Below are 16,628 nucleotides of genomic sequence, written 5' to 3'. Positions count from 1 at the left end.
AGGAAGGTCCGGCAGACTCTTACCTCCAATGCACCACCCAATCAGTGATCCAGGCTGCTAGAGTGTTGGCTTTGCATGCATCATGCCCTGGGTTCAATTCCTCAGTACCACCTAAAACAGAAAAAGCCAGACATGGTGCTGTGGCTCAAGGCAAAAGGAGACCAGGGACAGTGCCCAGGACCTGAGTTCAAGCCCCAGAACTGGCCACAAACAAACAAAACCCAGCAACGGTCCCCAAACCAAATGATTCTTTAATAACTTCTTTGCTTAAGAAAATGGGAGATTCATCCATACTAGGACATGTAGAACTTTCTCATTTAATCTAAACTACAGCTTCGGTCCTAGTAGCCTTGCCTTCCAGATCTGCTCCAAATTTGGTCTATTTTTATTCTCCACTGCCTCTAGGGTAATAGCAAGGCTTGGCAGCACTCAGTAACGGTTGGGTGCTGGGTGCTGATGGCTCAAGTGTATTATCATCCTAGCTCAGTCAGGAAGCTGAGATCTGAAGAGCTTTATTCAGACCCAGCCCAGGTGGACACCTCTGTGGGATTCTTCCCTAAGGAACCTACAAAGGAAATGGAGGGCGTGACTCAGTGGTTAGATTACCTGCCTCGAGCTGGAGAGCTAGGTAAGGGTGTGGGGCCCTAAGTTCAAGAGGCTCTTCACAGGAGTCATCATTAATTATCATAACAATGAGTGGGTAAGTGAATGGAAAGATGGGGTAGAAGATATTCATTGCTTCTAGGGCTTTACCAATACAATAGAAGAAGCTTCTCTGAATCTAGTTGAACTTTTCTTCTTTCAATGATTTTATTTATATATTTTTTTTTTTTGGTCAACTGTGGGGCTTGAACTCAAGGCCTAGGTGCTGTCCCTGAGCTTTTCCCCTCAAGGCTAGGGCTCTACCACTTTGAGCCAGAGCACCATTTCCGGTTTTCTGGTAGTTCGTTGGAGATAAGAGGCTCGCCGACTTTCCTGCCTGGGATGGCTTTGAACTGTGATCTTCAGATCACAGCCTCCTGAATAGCTAGGATGACAGGCGTGAGCCACCAGTGCCTGGCGAACTTTTCTTCTTTCTTTCTTTTTTTTTTTTTTTTTTTTTTGGCCAGTCCTGGGCCTTGGACTCAGGGCCTGAGCACTGTCCCTGGCTTCTTCCCGCTCAAGGCTAGCACTCTGCCACTTGAGCCACAGCGCCGCTTCTGGCCGTTTTCTGTATATGTGGTGCTGGGGAATCGAACCTAGGGCCTCGTGTATCCGAGGTAGGCACTCTTGCCACTAGGCTGGGAGGTAGGGTGGGGGTCCTGGAGCTTGAATTGAGGGCCTTGGTACTTTTTTTTTTTAACTCAAAGTTAACATTCGACCACTTGAGCCACAGTTCCACTTCTGGCTGTGTGTTTTGTTTTGTTTTGTTTTTTGGTAGTTAATGGAGATAAAGACCTTAAAGACTTTGCTGCCCATACTGGCTTTGAACCTTGATCCTTAGATCTCAGACTCCTTCCTGAGTCTGGGAGCTTCCTGAGCTAGGATTACAGGTGTGAGCCACCAGCATCTGGTTTCAATGATCTTAATTAACCCCACCTGAACTCTAGCTGTGGCACCTCAAGAGGGATGACTTTAGGGCTAGAAGTGTGGCTAAAGTGGCATGTGCCTACTAAAAAATCATAAGGCCCTCCCTTCAACACTCCCATACTGCAAAAATAAAAAATAAATTTAAAATAGAGGGGTGACTTTAAGGGAAGTTCTGATTCATCTGCCCAGAAGTGGAATACCTGTCTTAAACCAGAAGTCTGGGATTGTGGTCCCAATGTTAAATTGTTACAAGGTCTCAGCAAACCACCTTTCCTCTCAGAGTCTCAGTTTCCCTAAGATAGAACATCAATCTAATAATTCTCACCTAGCTCTTAGAGTGAGGATAATGAGTTTGCAAAATAGAAACACAGGGGGATAGGAATATGGCTTAGTGGTAGAGGGCTTGCCTAGCATGCATGGAGCCCTGGGTTTGATTCCTCAGTACCACATACAGAGAAAAAGCCAGAAGTGGCGCTGTGGCTCAAGAGGTAGTGTGTTAGCCTTGAGCAAAAGCAGTTCAGGGACAGTGTCCAGGCCCTGAGTCCCAAGCCCTAGGATGGGGGGGGGAGAGGGAGAGAAAGAAAGAGAGAGAGAGAGAGAGAGAGAGAGAGAGAGAGAGAGAGAGAGAGAGAGAGAGAGAGAAGAGAATAGAAACTTTAGAATTATGTAGTCTAAAATGTAGAAATTTAAAATAAATTGTATTCCAGGGACTGGTGGCTCATTCCTATAATCCTAGCTATTCAGGAATTTGAGATATGAGAATCATGGTTCAAAGCCAGCCTGAACAGGAAAGTCTTTGAGACTTAGGTCCAATGAATGAGCAAAAGGCCAGATGTGGAGCTGCGTCTCAAGTGGTAGAATGTCAACCTTGAAGGAAAAGGCTAAAAGACAGGCCCTGAATTTAAGTCCCAGGACTAGCACACATATCTGCAAAAAAAAAAAAAAAAAAAAAAAAAAAAGTATGTTTCCACTTTTTAGAAGGAGAAAAAATTTCATCTCTGTATAATTTATATGTGGAATAAATTTGCTTAATTACAAAAAGCTAACTGCTGTCACCCAGCAAATATCAAAGAGCCATTGTTTCCAAGGGGTTTTGAATTTCAAAGGAAAGAAGGGAGGGCCATAACATAGTCTTGCTATATTCAACTATACTTTGTTCAGTTTCGTAAAAACTTCACAAAGCCAAAGACACGTTTACTTACATGTTCAAGTATGAAATCCCAAAAATTATAAACAACTATCCTATATATATATTATATACTATTCTGGGGGGAATTCTTATGTTAAAACAACAGTCATGAATGATCATTCTACAATAGTAAAACTACAAATATCTCCATGGGAAAAAAATCGTTAAGTCTTGCAGCAGTAGTGAATAACAAATTAAAACAAGTAAACTGGGTTCTAGTGGCTTGTGCCTATTATCCTAGGTTTTCAGGAGGCTGAGATCTGAGGATCACATTTCGAAGCCAGCCTGGGCAGGAATATCTGTGAGACTCATTTCCAATAAACTAGTCAGAAGAATTCAGGCTCAAGTGGTAGAGCACTAGCCTTGAGAAAAAAAAAAAAAGAATCTCAGGAACAGTGCCCAGGTCCTGAGTTCAACCCCTGGGCCTGGGGGAAAAATGTGTGAGGTCCTGAGTTCAAGCCCCAGTACTAGCACACACAAGTAACAAGTTGCTTTCTATCTCGCTTTGCCTTCTACTTCCTCTCTCTAGCTTGGAGAGCAATTGTGCAATTCTCTACCCACTGCCTGGCCCTAGGCCCCCCTAACCCCCTCAAGCAGACTTAAATCCTCCTTTTGATAAGAGTCCTGGATCCCGAGACAAAACCAGAAATAACTGGTAAAGTGCTTGGGTATAAAGACCTTCTGTTCCCATGGGAATTGACAGCCAGAGACCTAAGAATCCAGATGTGGGATCCAAGGGCATTGGTAGCCCAGTGTTCAGCAAAACTCCCTCCAAAGTCGCTATTTGGGTAGGGGTGTGTGTGTGTGTGTGTGTGTGTGTGTGTGTGTGTGTGTGTGTGTGTGTGTTGATCTTGAGACTTGAATTCAGGGCCTTGGTGCTTTCCTTGACCTTTTGTGCTCAAGGTTAGAGTTCTACCACTTTGAGCCATAGGTATACCTCAGGCTTCTTGGTGGTTAACTGGAAACAACTTTCTTGTCTGGGTTGGCTCTGAACTATGATCCTCAGATCTTAGTTTCCTGAGTATCTAGGGTTACAGACACCAGTCACCAGCATGTGGTTTATACATTTTTAAAGGAAAAAGATTACAGTTCTGATACAATAATGATACATAGTATTAACAATGCACAGTAAAAACCAGTCAACAAGTAATAAAAATATTCTATTCTTTAAAAAATGTTTTAAATTGTGCTAGGCAGGCATTCTACCACTGAGTAGCACACTCATTCCTTAAAATCAATCTAATAACATTTCCCCCCTGCCCAGTCCTGGGGCTTGAGTTCAGTCTGAACACTGTCCCTGGGCTTTTTTACTCAAGGGTAGTGCTCTCCCACTTGAACCACAGCTCCAGTTTCAGCTTTTTTTTTTTCTTTTTTTGGTGCTTAATTGGATATGAGTCTCATGGACTCTCCTACCCCCAATCGCAGTCCTCAGATCTCAGCCTCCTTATTAGCTAGGTTTACCACCAGCTCCTGGCTAAATAATAATATATATTTTTAAACATAGCTGGCCATCAATGGTTTATGCCTGTAATCCTAAGTACTCAGTATGCTGAGATCTGAGGATAGCAGCTCAAAGTCAACCTAGACAAAAAAATGTCTGATAAACCTTTAATTAACCACCACTTTTAGTGAAAAAGCTAAGGGACAGAACCTAGGCCCTAAGTTGAAGTCCTAGGACTGCCCCCCACATCCACACAAATCAATTTTTAAAAATGACAAAAAGTCTTGTATAATATCTTGATATTCAAATGCCATCGACAGAAGGAGGTTGTTCATGTGTTTTATTTAAAGTCTTTGTGCTTGTTTTAATTTGCACAATTCCCTTGACCAGAAATATCCACTTGGGAAGAGATAGAAGAAAGGGAAAGGCATTTCTAGGCAGGATTCATTCCAAGTGCAAACCTGTATTCTGCCTAAAATTATGCCTTGTTGTTAAACAGACTCCCTTTCAAAATTCCCAAGGCAAAGCTATAAAATGAGAGTTAAACTGAGGGATAGGAAGAACTTTCTTTGTAAACAGCCAGGTAGTAAATGGTTGAGGTTCTGAGTCACCCAGTGCCTTTGTAGTGACTCAGCTTTCTACCAGGATAGAGATCTTTCCTACTGTAGCCAGGGGCAATAGCAAAACAACCAGTAATGGGGGCTCATGCCTGTAATCCCAGAGACTCAGGAGGCTGAGAGCTGAGAATTGTGGTTCAAGGCCAACCTAGGCAGGAAAGTCCCCATAAGATTCTGGAAGTGGAGTTATGGGTCAAACTAGAATGCTATCCTTGAGTTAAAATAATAATAATTCTTAGGGATAGTGCCCAGGTCCTGAGTTCAAGCCTGGTGATCAACCAAAACAAGGATGGGGCAGCAGATTGACTCATGCTTAATGCTCAGTTCCAATAAAACTACTCAGAAAAAGCTGGAACTGGCAATGTGGCTCAAGTGGTAGTAGAGTGCTAGCCTTGGGCAAAAAGAAGCTCTGAGACAGAACCCTGGCTCCCTGCATTCAAGCACACACATTCTTGCACGCGTACCCCCCCACACACACAAGTGTGGGGCTTCCTACAGAGCTTCAATGTGCTCAGGCACTCCTGCATCACCTGCCCAACCTTGAATTTCCTTCCAACATCCCTGTGTAGATCCTGTTTGCACATCTTCAGAAGAACAGCACTGATTGCTGGAATTTTGGGGGTGTGTGTGTGTGTGTGTGTGTGTGTCTGTGTGTGCCAATCCTTGGGCTTGAACTCATTGCTTGCACACTGCTGGTCCCTGAGCTTCCTTGCTCAAGGCTAACACTTTACCACTTGAGCCCCAGCTCCACTTCTGGGTTTGGGTTTTTTTTTGTTGTTGTTGTTGTTTATTGGAGATTAGAGCCTCACAAACTTTCCTGCCTGGGCTGGCTTTGAACCAGGATCCTTAGATCTTAGCCTTCAGAGTAGCTAGGATGACAGGCATGAGCCATGGGCGTCCAGCACTGGAAATTCTCGTTCAAACAGCTCTCCATTTTCCTCAGCTGTCTTGGAGCCCCATCTCCTGCCCCGTTATCACCTTTCTACAGGATGCTTTCCCAAGATAGGATGACAGCAGACATCACCCCCGACCACAGGCCTGATGTCCCATTGCACCTCGCTGCCCAAGGGACAGGAGTGGAGGCCCCGCCCCTTCCTGCCGCCCCATCCCCAGCACTGCTCCTGTGTGTCTACCAGGCCAGTCCTGCCCAGCCGGATGAGAGTCATGAGCGTGAGTCAGCTGAGCCCTGATGACATTTGGATAACAGGCAGCCTGGGAAGCAGGTGCAGCCGCCAGTCCTGGGCTTGGGACACAGAGGAGCCTACAAGAATCCCTCAGGCAGGGAGAGGGGCTGGGGTTAGGAGAACATAAAGATGAAAGGCCCCAGTGCCTATGTGCCTCTCTGATCATATACAGTAATAACCTTGATCCGCATGCACTTCAGGAGATGGAAACGAGGCTTTTTATTTCTTCATTGATGTTTTGTGTTTTCTTTCTTTGGTGGTTTGTCTGTCTTTGGAAGGGGGGAGTTTGTGGGGGGCACAGACATGGCGGGGACAAAGGGTGAAGAAATGAGGCAGGGGTCCTCTCTAGACACTCTGTGGAAAATGAACTCTACAACTTGTGGGAGAGGGAGAATGGAGGAAACACCTGGGAGAGAGCGAGGGAAGGGGTGACATTGTCCACAAAGAAATGTGCTCATTACCTGGCTTATGTAACTGTAACTCTTGGCACATCATCTTTAGAATAACAATAAACAATTTAAAATGTACTCATTACCTGACAGGTAACTGTAAGCTCAGTTACATCACCTTTATAATAAACATTTTCAAAAGAAAGTCATTGTAAGCAATAACCAACTCTTCTCAAGTCATGATAAACCAAGCTCAAATATTTTCCTCCATGTCATAATAAATATGTATGGTAGAAAGAAGCAGCTAGGCACTGGTAGCTCATACCTGTGATCTGAGTGACTCAGGAGGCTGAGATCTGAGATCCATGGTTCAATGCCAGCCCAGACAGGAAAGTCTGTGAGACTCTTATCTCCAATGAACTACCTAAAAATTGGAGGTGGTGCTGTGGTTCAAGTAGTAGAGCACTAGCTTTGTGCAAAACAAAAGCTCAGGGACAGCGCCTAGGCCATGAGTTTAAGCACCACAACTGAGAAAGAAAGAAAGAAAGAAAGAAAGAAAGAAAGAAAGAAAGAAAGAAAGAAAGAAAGAAAGAAAGAAAGAAAGAAAGAAAGAAAGAAAGGGAAAGAAAGAAAGAAAGGAAGGAAGGAAGAAAGAAAGGAAGGAAGGAAGGGGAGAAAAGAAGGAAGGAAGGAAGGAAGAAAGAAAGAAAGAAAGAAAGAAAGAAAGAAAGAAAGAAAGAAAGAAGAAAAGGCCACTTCTCAGTCCTCTGAGAATTACTTTATTTATTTATTTATTTATTTATTTATTTATTTATTTATGCCAGTCCTGGGGCTTGAACTCAGGGCCTGAGCACTGTCCCAGAGCTTCCTTCTGCTCAAGGCTAGCACTCTACCTGGAGCCACAGCGCCCACTTCTGGCCTTTTCTGTATATGTGGTGCTGAGGAATCGAACCCAAGGCTTCATGCACACTAGGCAAGCACTCTACCACTAGGCCACATTCCCAGCCCCTGAGAATTACTTTTTTATTTTTTACTGTTGCATTATGATTTAATCTAATTGCACAAAAAAATGTGAAATCACAACTCCTCCAGATTTGAAGAGGAAGGTTATGCATGCCTCCATAATGAATTGTGCAGTTACATTTGAACCATATTGTGAATTTTACATCATACTGGATGTGTGGAATTCCCATGCAACACCTCAGATTATAAAATGGAAACCATCTTCAAACCTTTGTGGACATGCTAAAGAGAAAGGCCATTTTTTTAAAATGGATAATGTAATTTGGATTACAATATACCAGAGGCTGCTACTTACTTTAAGATCATGGACCCTGAACTGGCTTTGGCCTCGACTCCTAAGAGTAACTAACATCACTCAGGTAACAACCAAAATTTCCCCTTAACTTCAAGACTATACACTATACTCTCCAGTGCCTCAGTTGTGTTTCTTATAAAGAACTACGTGACCAACTGCTTCCTGTGGGACCAGAACAATGGTTAACAGTGGGTTCAACTATTACACAATTATGCTAATATTTTATTAATCCAAAAGCACTTTACAAGAAAATATAAGTATGGCTTCCAATAGGAATGTTATACCTGGACTTGGTACTAAGCTCACAGATTTGAGTTTGCAAGGAAAAACAGGCTTTCATGTTAAACAACAATTTGTAACCAAAACTTTAATCCCAAGGAATTCTCACAAAACATATTACAAATGACAGCATGAAAAAAAAATGTTGCATAGTTACTCAAAAGTTCAGCTCTACAATGTACCCTTAAACTGGCAGGACATTGGTATTTTGAAATCTCAAATTTCCAAATAAAGAATGTTACAAACAGCTATGTATTCATATATAGCAATCACATAAGACACTTAAAAGGTAAACTTTCTCATCAGGTTTTTTGTTTTGTTTTGTTTTTTTGGCCAGTCCTGGGGCTTGGACTCAGGGCCTGAGCACTGTCCCTGGCTTCTTTTTGCTCAAGGCTAGCTAGCACTCTGCCACTTGAGCCACAGCGCCACTTCTGGCCATTTTCTGTATATGTGGTGCTGGGGAATTGAACCCAGGGCCTCATGTATACGAGGCAAGCACTCTTGCCACTAGGCCATATCCCCAGCCCTCTCATCAGATTTTAAACCAAGGCAACCTATGCCCAGGGTGAAGACCAGCTGGATTTTAGAAAAACTTCTCATCTGGTTTAATGGCGCAGCTTTTATCTTTACCCGTTGGCCTGTCTGTGGGCACAGCCACTTGTAAAGACTGCATATGCATCTACAGCTGCATGCCTGTATCCCAGCTATGAGTGAAAGTGCATCTCAGTTCCACTTCTGAAGTTTTGCTTCTATAATATTAGCACATCACACTTTGGCTGGGCGAGATTTAGAGGTTTTTATTTCAGTCCTACATGTAAGACTAGAGTTCAATGCAAATTCAATCTTGCTTAAGGGAACATTGTAAAGTAACAATTCTTGGTATTACATGCCTCATATGATCCATTTCAAACCATAGAGAATTACATGGCTGTGTCACTGTTCCAAAAGACAAACAAATTTGAACAGCTAAAACATCTTCAAAATGCACCAAGCTTATGCAGTCTCAAACAAAACTTGAATTTTCTGTACATACTCCTGTCAACTGAAGTTATTTCCTGTACACCACTTCTCTTGCAAACTGTTCTTCTATTTCCTTTCATTCGACCTAGATCGGCTATGAGACCTAGAGAAAGATCCGGACGGCTTGTGATTTCGCTCGCGAGACAGTGATCTCTCTCTTCTCCTATCTCTAGAAAGGGACCTGCTTCGGCTGCGAGAGAAGCTTCTCCTTCTTGGAGATCTGCGGCGAGGTGGAGGACTCCTCCTTCGATAATCATCTCGAGGGCGACGACCCCAAGAAGGAGGTGGGCCACGGTTTCGGCTTCTCTTCTCACCATTCGTCAGTTCCACTCTTACACGGCAGCCACACAGTGTTCTTCCATCCAGCTCTCGAACAGCATCAGCTGCATCTCGGGGATCCTCAAATTCAACAAACGCAAAGCCGGGAGGGTTTCTAGCAACCCACACACTTCGGAGTGGCCCATAATAGCCCAAAGCTCGTGCCAATTCAGTCTTGTTGCCATTGTTTCCGAGATTGCCTACATAAACCTTACAGTCCAAAGGACAGGAATCACCATGCATTTCGAGATCGTGGAGTAGAGACTCGGAGGCTCAAACCCACACACCCGGACTGCTTCCCACCGAACTTCTTCAGCTAAGCCACCACGAGCAGATGCGCACACTTCTCCGGCGTCCACGAAATGGCCTGAGGATTACTTTTGAGAAAGGAATATCTGCAGCTGATTCTTTTTTCATTTGTTTTGTTTGGGGGCTGGCCCTTGGCCTTGAACTCAAGGCCTGGATGCTGTCCTGTCCCTGAGCTTTTTTTTTTTTTTTTTTTTAGCTCAAGGCTAGCTCTGGGCCACTTGAGCTATAGCTCTACTTCTGGCTTTGTTTGGATGCGTAATTGGAAATAAGAGGCTCATGGAGGGCTGGGCTATAGCTCAGTGGCAAAGCACTTGCCTAGCAAGTACAATGTCCTAGGTTTGATCCCCAGTATAACACCCCCCCCCAAAAAAAAACACCTAGTCCCATGGACTTTCCTACCCAGTCTGGCTTTGAACCATGATCCTTAGATCTCAGGCTCCTGAGTAGCTAGGATGACAGATGTGAGCCACCAGCACCTACCTGGATCTGATTTCTTTCAGAAACTGAGTCTTCAGGAAGCTTCATGGAGGAGCAAACTGTACCAAGAACTGTCTAGAAAAGGAGCAAGGCCATGTAGCAAAGATGTATGTGCTTCCCAAAGCTGAGAGGATGAGGAATATCTGGTAATGCCCTTGGGAATTACTCAGGAAGTTCTGGGTCTTTCCAGGTGCTTGGCATGGTTCCTCAACTGGAATCAGCACTCCTGAATCCTATCCCTATTTGCTGACAAATGCCTTTCGACCACTGGATTCTCAGACCCCAGTCTCCTGAGTTGCTAGGATTACAGGTGCGAGCCATTGGCATACAGCTCAATCATTTGTTCATTCTTTTTGGTGGCTCATTCATGACAAAAAAAATTCTTCTCTCTCCATTCAGTTTGTCTTGAGCATGTTTCATTCAGGCTAAGTTCCAGTATGATCTGCTTTCGAAGTTCCCTCTCACACCACGTGTGTTCTTTGTGACATGTGGCTTAGCACCTTCTGCTTTCCTCTCTCTCTCTCTCTCTCTCTCTCTCTCTCTCTCTCTCTCTCTCTCTCTCACTGGGAGGGACAGGCACTTGAACTTAGTACCTGATGCTTTCCTCATTGGCTGGCACTCTACCAACTGAGCCAGGCCTCCAAACCCACCTGCACCTAGTCTATATTTGCAAAAATGTTTTAATGCTTAAAAAAATAAATAAAAAAGAAAAAGGCTGCAGGTATAGCTCAAGTGATAGAATGTTTGCCTAAGCAACTGTGAGACCCTGAGTTCAAACCTCTATGCCACTGGGAAAGAAAAAAAAAGCCAAGTACACTGGTGGCTCACGCTTGTAATCCTAGCAACTCAGGAGGGTGAGATCTGAGGATCGCACCTCCAAGTCTGGAGGAAGGTCTGTGAGGCTCTTATTTCCAATTAACCACCAAAAAGCTGGAAGTGGAGCTGTGGCTCAAGTGGTAGAGTGTTAGCCTTGTATGATAAAGCCAAGGGACAACACCCAGGTTCAGAATGCAAACCCTAGGACTGGCAGACACACACACACACACACACACACACACACACGTAAGTACATAAGAGTGAATTTAGCTCATCTGGCACATCATACAGAGGTAAATATTTGTGAATGCTTGCTGATGAAGGAAAGAGTGCTTGGCCCAAATGCCCAGTATCCACCAAAGTCCAAGTGTGCCCCTGACGGGGCTGTGTGCACCTTGCTGCTCAACCTGATCTCTTTTCTCTTGGCTTTTTCTGTTTCTGTGTCACTGAGGACTTGAACCCAGGACTTCATGCATGCTAGGCTAGCACTCTTCCACTAAGCCACATTCCAGCCCAGTGTCTTGCGCAGGTCTCTTGGAAGCCCCATGAGGCTTAGGATTGACCTTGGGGTTGACTTTGCTACCCACTGCTCCCTGATGCCTTACATATTGAACACGCATGTGTGTTACAGAACTGGCATTCTGAAGGCCCACATGAGGGTACCTCTTATATATGGGCGAGACTTTGCTGTATACCCTTGGTTCTGCCTGCGCAAAATCAAACATGGGTGCTTGGAATTACAAACTTATGCTGGGCGCTGGTGGCACACATCTGTCATCCTAGCAACTGTGGAGGCTAAGATCTGAGGATCATGGTTCAAAGCCAGCCTGGGCAGGAAAGTCCATGAGCTTCTTATCTCCAGTGAATCACCAGAAAACCAGAAATGGCACTGTGGCTCAAAGTGGTATAGTGCTTGCCTTGAGCAAAAGAGCTCAGGGGCAGCATCCAGGCCTTGAGTTCAAGCCCCACCATTGCAAATGAGAGAGAGAGAGAGAGAGAGAGAGAGAGAGAGAGAGAATATCCTCCACTCCCTGGCTAAATAAGAGCCAGCAACTCGGCAAGTGGGGTGCTTCTGTGGGCCTCTGGATTCCAAAGAGTCTCAAACTTCCTCTTATGCACTAAACACACACACACACACGCACACACACACACACACACACATGCACACACTCACTTCCAGTTGTCTTTCTAGACATTCCCCACCACGGGTCACCCATGGCTGAGCTGGCCTGGAGTCAAATGCAGATAACCTCTCAGAGGGATGAATAAACATCAGTGGGTGTCCCAAGTTGAAGAATGTAGAAATGGATTCTTTTCCTTCTGAGCACGGACATCTGCCAGGCCATGTCAAAGTTGCTGTGGCCTCAGGCCCTTTGAGTTCCCATCTGGGTGAACCCCACACAATTTCTCACTGCTTCTCCAAGGACTGCATGCAGTCTGCCTCTCTCTCTCTCTCTCTCTCTCTCTCCCCCCCCCATTGGCTTTCTGTGGCTTGTGGGCCCCCAGCCAAGGGTTGCCAGGAACTTTTATGGAGAGACAAGTGGTTTGAATTTTACAGCAGGGCACAAGGGAGCTCATTAGAAAGCCTTTCGTGACGATCAATTGATATTTATTTGATCCTGCTTTTGAGAGAACAAAATCTCAGGAAAAAGAGTACTGGGCTTGAAATTCAGCAACACCCCCTCCCCCCCACACCTTTGCTACTTAAAGTTTTCTTCTTTGTTGCTTTGCATTTTTCCCCCTTTCTTTGCGTGTGTGTGTGTGTGTGTGTGTGTGTGTGTGTGTGTAGATGGGACTGAACCCAGGGCCTCATGTGTGTAAAGCAAGCATTCTACTACTGCTAAACCCCTAGCTCCCAAAGTTAGCATTTCTTCCTTCCCTCCTTCCCTTTCCTTCATCCATTTCTTCCTTCCTTCTCCTCCCCTTCCTTTTTCTTTCCTTCCCTCTTTTCTCCCTTTCCTTTCTTTCTTTTCCTCTTCCCTCTTCTTTCCCTCTCTTTTTCTATCCTCCCTCCCTCCCTTCTTTTTCTTTTCCCTCCCACTCTCTCTTCCTCCCTCCCATCTTCCTTCCTCCTTCCCTTCTTCTTTCCTTCCCTCCCTTCTACCTTCCTTCCTTCCCTCATGCCACCTGCACCTGGCCCACTTCTTTTTTTTTAAACATCTCTATTTGCCTTACCTAACCAAGGACACCTAACTCTTCTTACTGGCAAGCACACACACACCACCACCACCACCACCACCACCACCACCGGGCCCTCTCATTCAATACCACCTTTTTATTTTGTTTTTGTTGCCAGTCCTGAGGCATGGACTCAAGGCCTGAACACTGTCCCTGGCTTATTTTTGCTCAAGGCTAGCACTCTACCTTTTGAGACACAGCTCCATTTCTGGCTTTTTTCTATATATGTGGTGCTGAGGAATCAAACCCAGGGCTTCCTGTATACAAGGCGAGCACTTTACCACTAGGCCATATTCCCAGCCCCAATACCACCTTTTTAAAGCAGCCTTCTCCTCTGACTCAACCCAGTCTCCATTCCTCCTTCTTTGGGACTTGTGGAGAGCTTAAGTTGCCTCACAGGATAATTAAGTACAAACACACACACACACACACACACACACACACACACACACACACACACACACACAGCAAAGGCAGGCACCTGTGGCTCATTCATGTAACCCCAACTACTCAGAATGCTTGAGTTCTGAAGTCTGTGAGATGCTTATCTCCAATTAACCAGCAAAAAGCCAGAAGTGGAGCTGTGGCTCAGTGGTAGAGCACCAGCCTTGAGAAGAAAAAAAAAAAAAAACAGCAGGGCTGGGAATGTGGCTTAGTGGTAGAGTGCTTGCCTAACATGCAGGAAGCCCTGGGTTTGATTCCTCAGTACCACATAAACAGAAAAAGCTGGAAGTGGCGCTGTGATTCAAGTGGTAGAGTGCTAGCCTTGAGCAAAAGAAGCTTAGGGACAGTGCCTAGGCCTTGAGTTTAAGCCCCAGGACCAGAAAAAAAGGGGCGTGGGGACAGGAAATATAGATTCTGAGTGGGAAAAGACACATATCAGCAGGAGATGGAAGAGCTCAAGAAGAGGTGAATGAGGATGAATATGGTAAAATTAAATACAAAGTATGGGGAGTTTTTGGTATTTGAAAATAAAGCAATGAAACCTGTTGAAGAAATGGAACCTGTTTTAAGAGATGAGGAGTTGGGCAGGCATCAGTGGGTCATCCCTGTAATCCCAGATATTCAGCAGTCTGAGGTCTGAGGATCTTAGTTTGAAGCCAGCTTGGGTAGGACACTATGAGACTCTTATCTCCAACTAGCCAGCAAAAAGTAGAAGTGGAGGTGTGGCTCAAGTGGTAGAGCTCCAACCTTGAGAGAAAAAGTTCAGGGACAGCACCCAGGCCCTGAGTTCAAGCCTCATAACTGGCCAAAACAAAACATTAAATTAAGTTAAAAATAAACAACAAAAAATTATGAAGTGTACATATGAAAATTTTGTCAATCATCAATAGAGATTTCAAAGACCCCTTCTCTCACTGTTAACAACAACAAAAAATAGAATCTAAGTTTCTTCAAGCAAAAAGTTCTAACAGATCCCACTCCCGAGGCTGTTGGGAGTATTGGGCTCCAGTAGCTGTGTCTAGAACATAAGATCTCAGTGGATATTTGATGATATTCATGGCTGGCTGCTTTCTTCTCAAGGCTGGTATTCTACCACTTGAGCCATACCTCCACTTCTGGCTTTTTGTTTTTATTTTGTGTGTGTGTGGTTTGAAGCCAGCCCAGGCAAGAAAGTCTGTGAGACTCTTATCTTTAATTAGCTACTAAAAAAGCTGGAAGTGAAGCTATGGTTCAAGTGGTAGAACACTAGCCTTGAACAAAAACGTTTAACAGGCCCTGAGTTCAAGCCCCAGCACCAGGAAGGAAGGAAGGAAGGAAGGAAGGAAGGAAGGAAGGAAGGAAGGAAGGAAGGAAGGAAAAAGAATAAGGGAGAAGATGATTAATCAGACCTCCAACTCAGGCTGCTTGGCTTTCTCCACCCCTGGGAAGTCATCCTTGGTGATTTATTGTCTAGCTTCTATTAGGAAATATATTTGTTCACACACAGAACAATGGACATCTGTATGCCCATTCAGTGGCCTGCTATTTTATCCTCCATTAACTGCTGTTCTGTTCTCCTGCATTGAGCATGCGTGTCTAGACCTTCATCAAATTCACATTCCCACCACTGGCCTAGCCGGCCCATTTTCACAGATGTATTGTCCTCGTTTCCTTTTATCTCATTGTACCCTACACACTCAGACCAACCGACTGACAGATACACACACACACTCACACCACAGCAAAACTTACTTAGAACATCACCATTTTGCACACAGCAAAACTATGGTTCAAAAAATAATAATAAATCCAGATGCAATAAAGTGGCTCACACCTTTGATCCTAGCTACTCAGGCGGCTGAGATCTGAGGATCACAGTTCAATGCCAACCCGGGCAAAAAAGTCCCTGTGAGACTCTTATCTCCAATGAACCACTCCAAAACCAGAAGTGGCACTGTGGCTCAAGCGGTAGAGCCTTGAGCTGAAGAGCTCAGGGACAGCACCCAGGCCCTGAGTTCAAGCCTCTTGACTGCCGAAATAAAGCAAAGAGTAAAGAAGCATAGGAGCTGGAATTGAAACCTGGACAATACGCAGGGCCCATCACCATGGTGGAGTCCCAGGGCCTGGCCATAACTCGTAGGCTCCACGCACCTGCTGTATCCAATCAAGAGCTCTATGACCAGCTGGTCCTGGGAACCTGGAGCCAGCTAATGAAAGACACACACACAGTGGGGAACCTGGAGGTTAGGTGATGTCCCTCCCGGCTGGGAGATGCTGGACATTAGTGAGCAGCAGAGCCACAACCAGGCATGTCTCCTTCAGTGAGAGACCCTCTGGCAGCCTATAAATCTATCGCCGATCCTGTTTACTGGATTCGTTGACTGAGTGACTCCACAGACATCACCCTCAGCCTGTGTGGGCCGACTGGATGAACTTCAGAGGGCCACTGAGATGACTCCAATTCTGCCTCTCCGCTGCTACATAGAAATTCTACCTGAGTCTCCAATCTACAGGCTCAATGATGCAACATGAGCTCTTGCTTGAGCTGTCAGATCTGACTGCTCCCAATCTAGACGTGTGTGCACGTGCACATGCGACACATGCATGCCAGTGTATCTATGTGTGGACACGTACTTACTTAAATGAATAGATGTGTGTGTATGCTACTCCTGGGGCTTGAACTCAGGGTCTAGACACTTTCCCTTAGCTTATTCTGCCTCCTACTGGTCCTCTACCACTTGAGTCACACCTTCAGTTCCAGCTTTTTCCTGGTGTGGGGGAGCTAAGAGTCTCCCACTGGCTGTGAACCAGCCTCCTGAATAGCTAGGATTATAGGCCACTAGCCACTAGCATGGGGCACACGTATCACACACATCTTGTTCTCTGGCTGCTAGCAAACGAGGCTCTGACAAGGGAGAGAGAAATCATGAAGAGACTGCTGTCTTGGGGGGTTATTTGCCAGTCCTGTGGCTTGAACTCAGGGCCTGGGCACTGTCCCTGAGCTTCTTTTGCTCAAGGCTACCACTCTACCACTTGGACCACAGCACCACTTCCAGATTTTCTGTTTATGTGGTACTGGGGAATTGAACCCAGGGCTTCAT

General features: G+C 45.1%; 1 protein-coding gene across 1 annotated transcript; it reads right to left on the bottom strand.

The window, feature by feature from the left end:
• Nucleotides 1–8,523: 8,523 nt before the first annotated feature.
• On the bottom strand, nt 8,524–9,678 carry LOC125341893 (serine/arginine-rich splicing factor 3-like). The gene has a single exon (XM_048334023.1). The coding sequence runs from the start codon at nt 9,565–9,567 to the stop codon at nt 9,073–9,075; it is 495 nt and encodes a 164-aa protein (XP_048189980.1). The 5' UTR covers nt 9,568–9,678; the 3' UTR covers nt 8,524–9,072.
• Nucleotides 9,679–16,628: the final 6,950 nt, after the last annotated feature.

The sequence above is a fragment of the Perognathus longimembris genome, chromosome 25, assembly GCF_023159225.1.
Source record: "Perognathus longimembris pacificus isolate PPM17 chromosome 25, ASM2315922v1, whole genome shotgun sequence".
Classification (NCBI taxonomy): domain Eukaryota; kingdom Metazoa; phylum Chordata; class Mammalia; order Rodentia; family Heteromyidae; genus Perognathus; species Perognathus longimembris.
The sequence above is the reverse complement of the archived record's forward strand: the minus strand, read 5'-3'. Positions and strand labels throughout refer to the sequence as shown.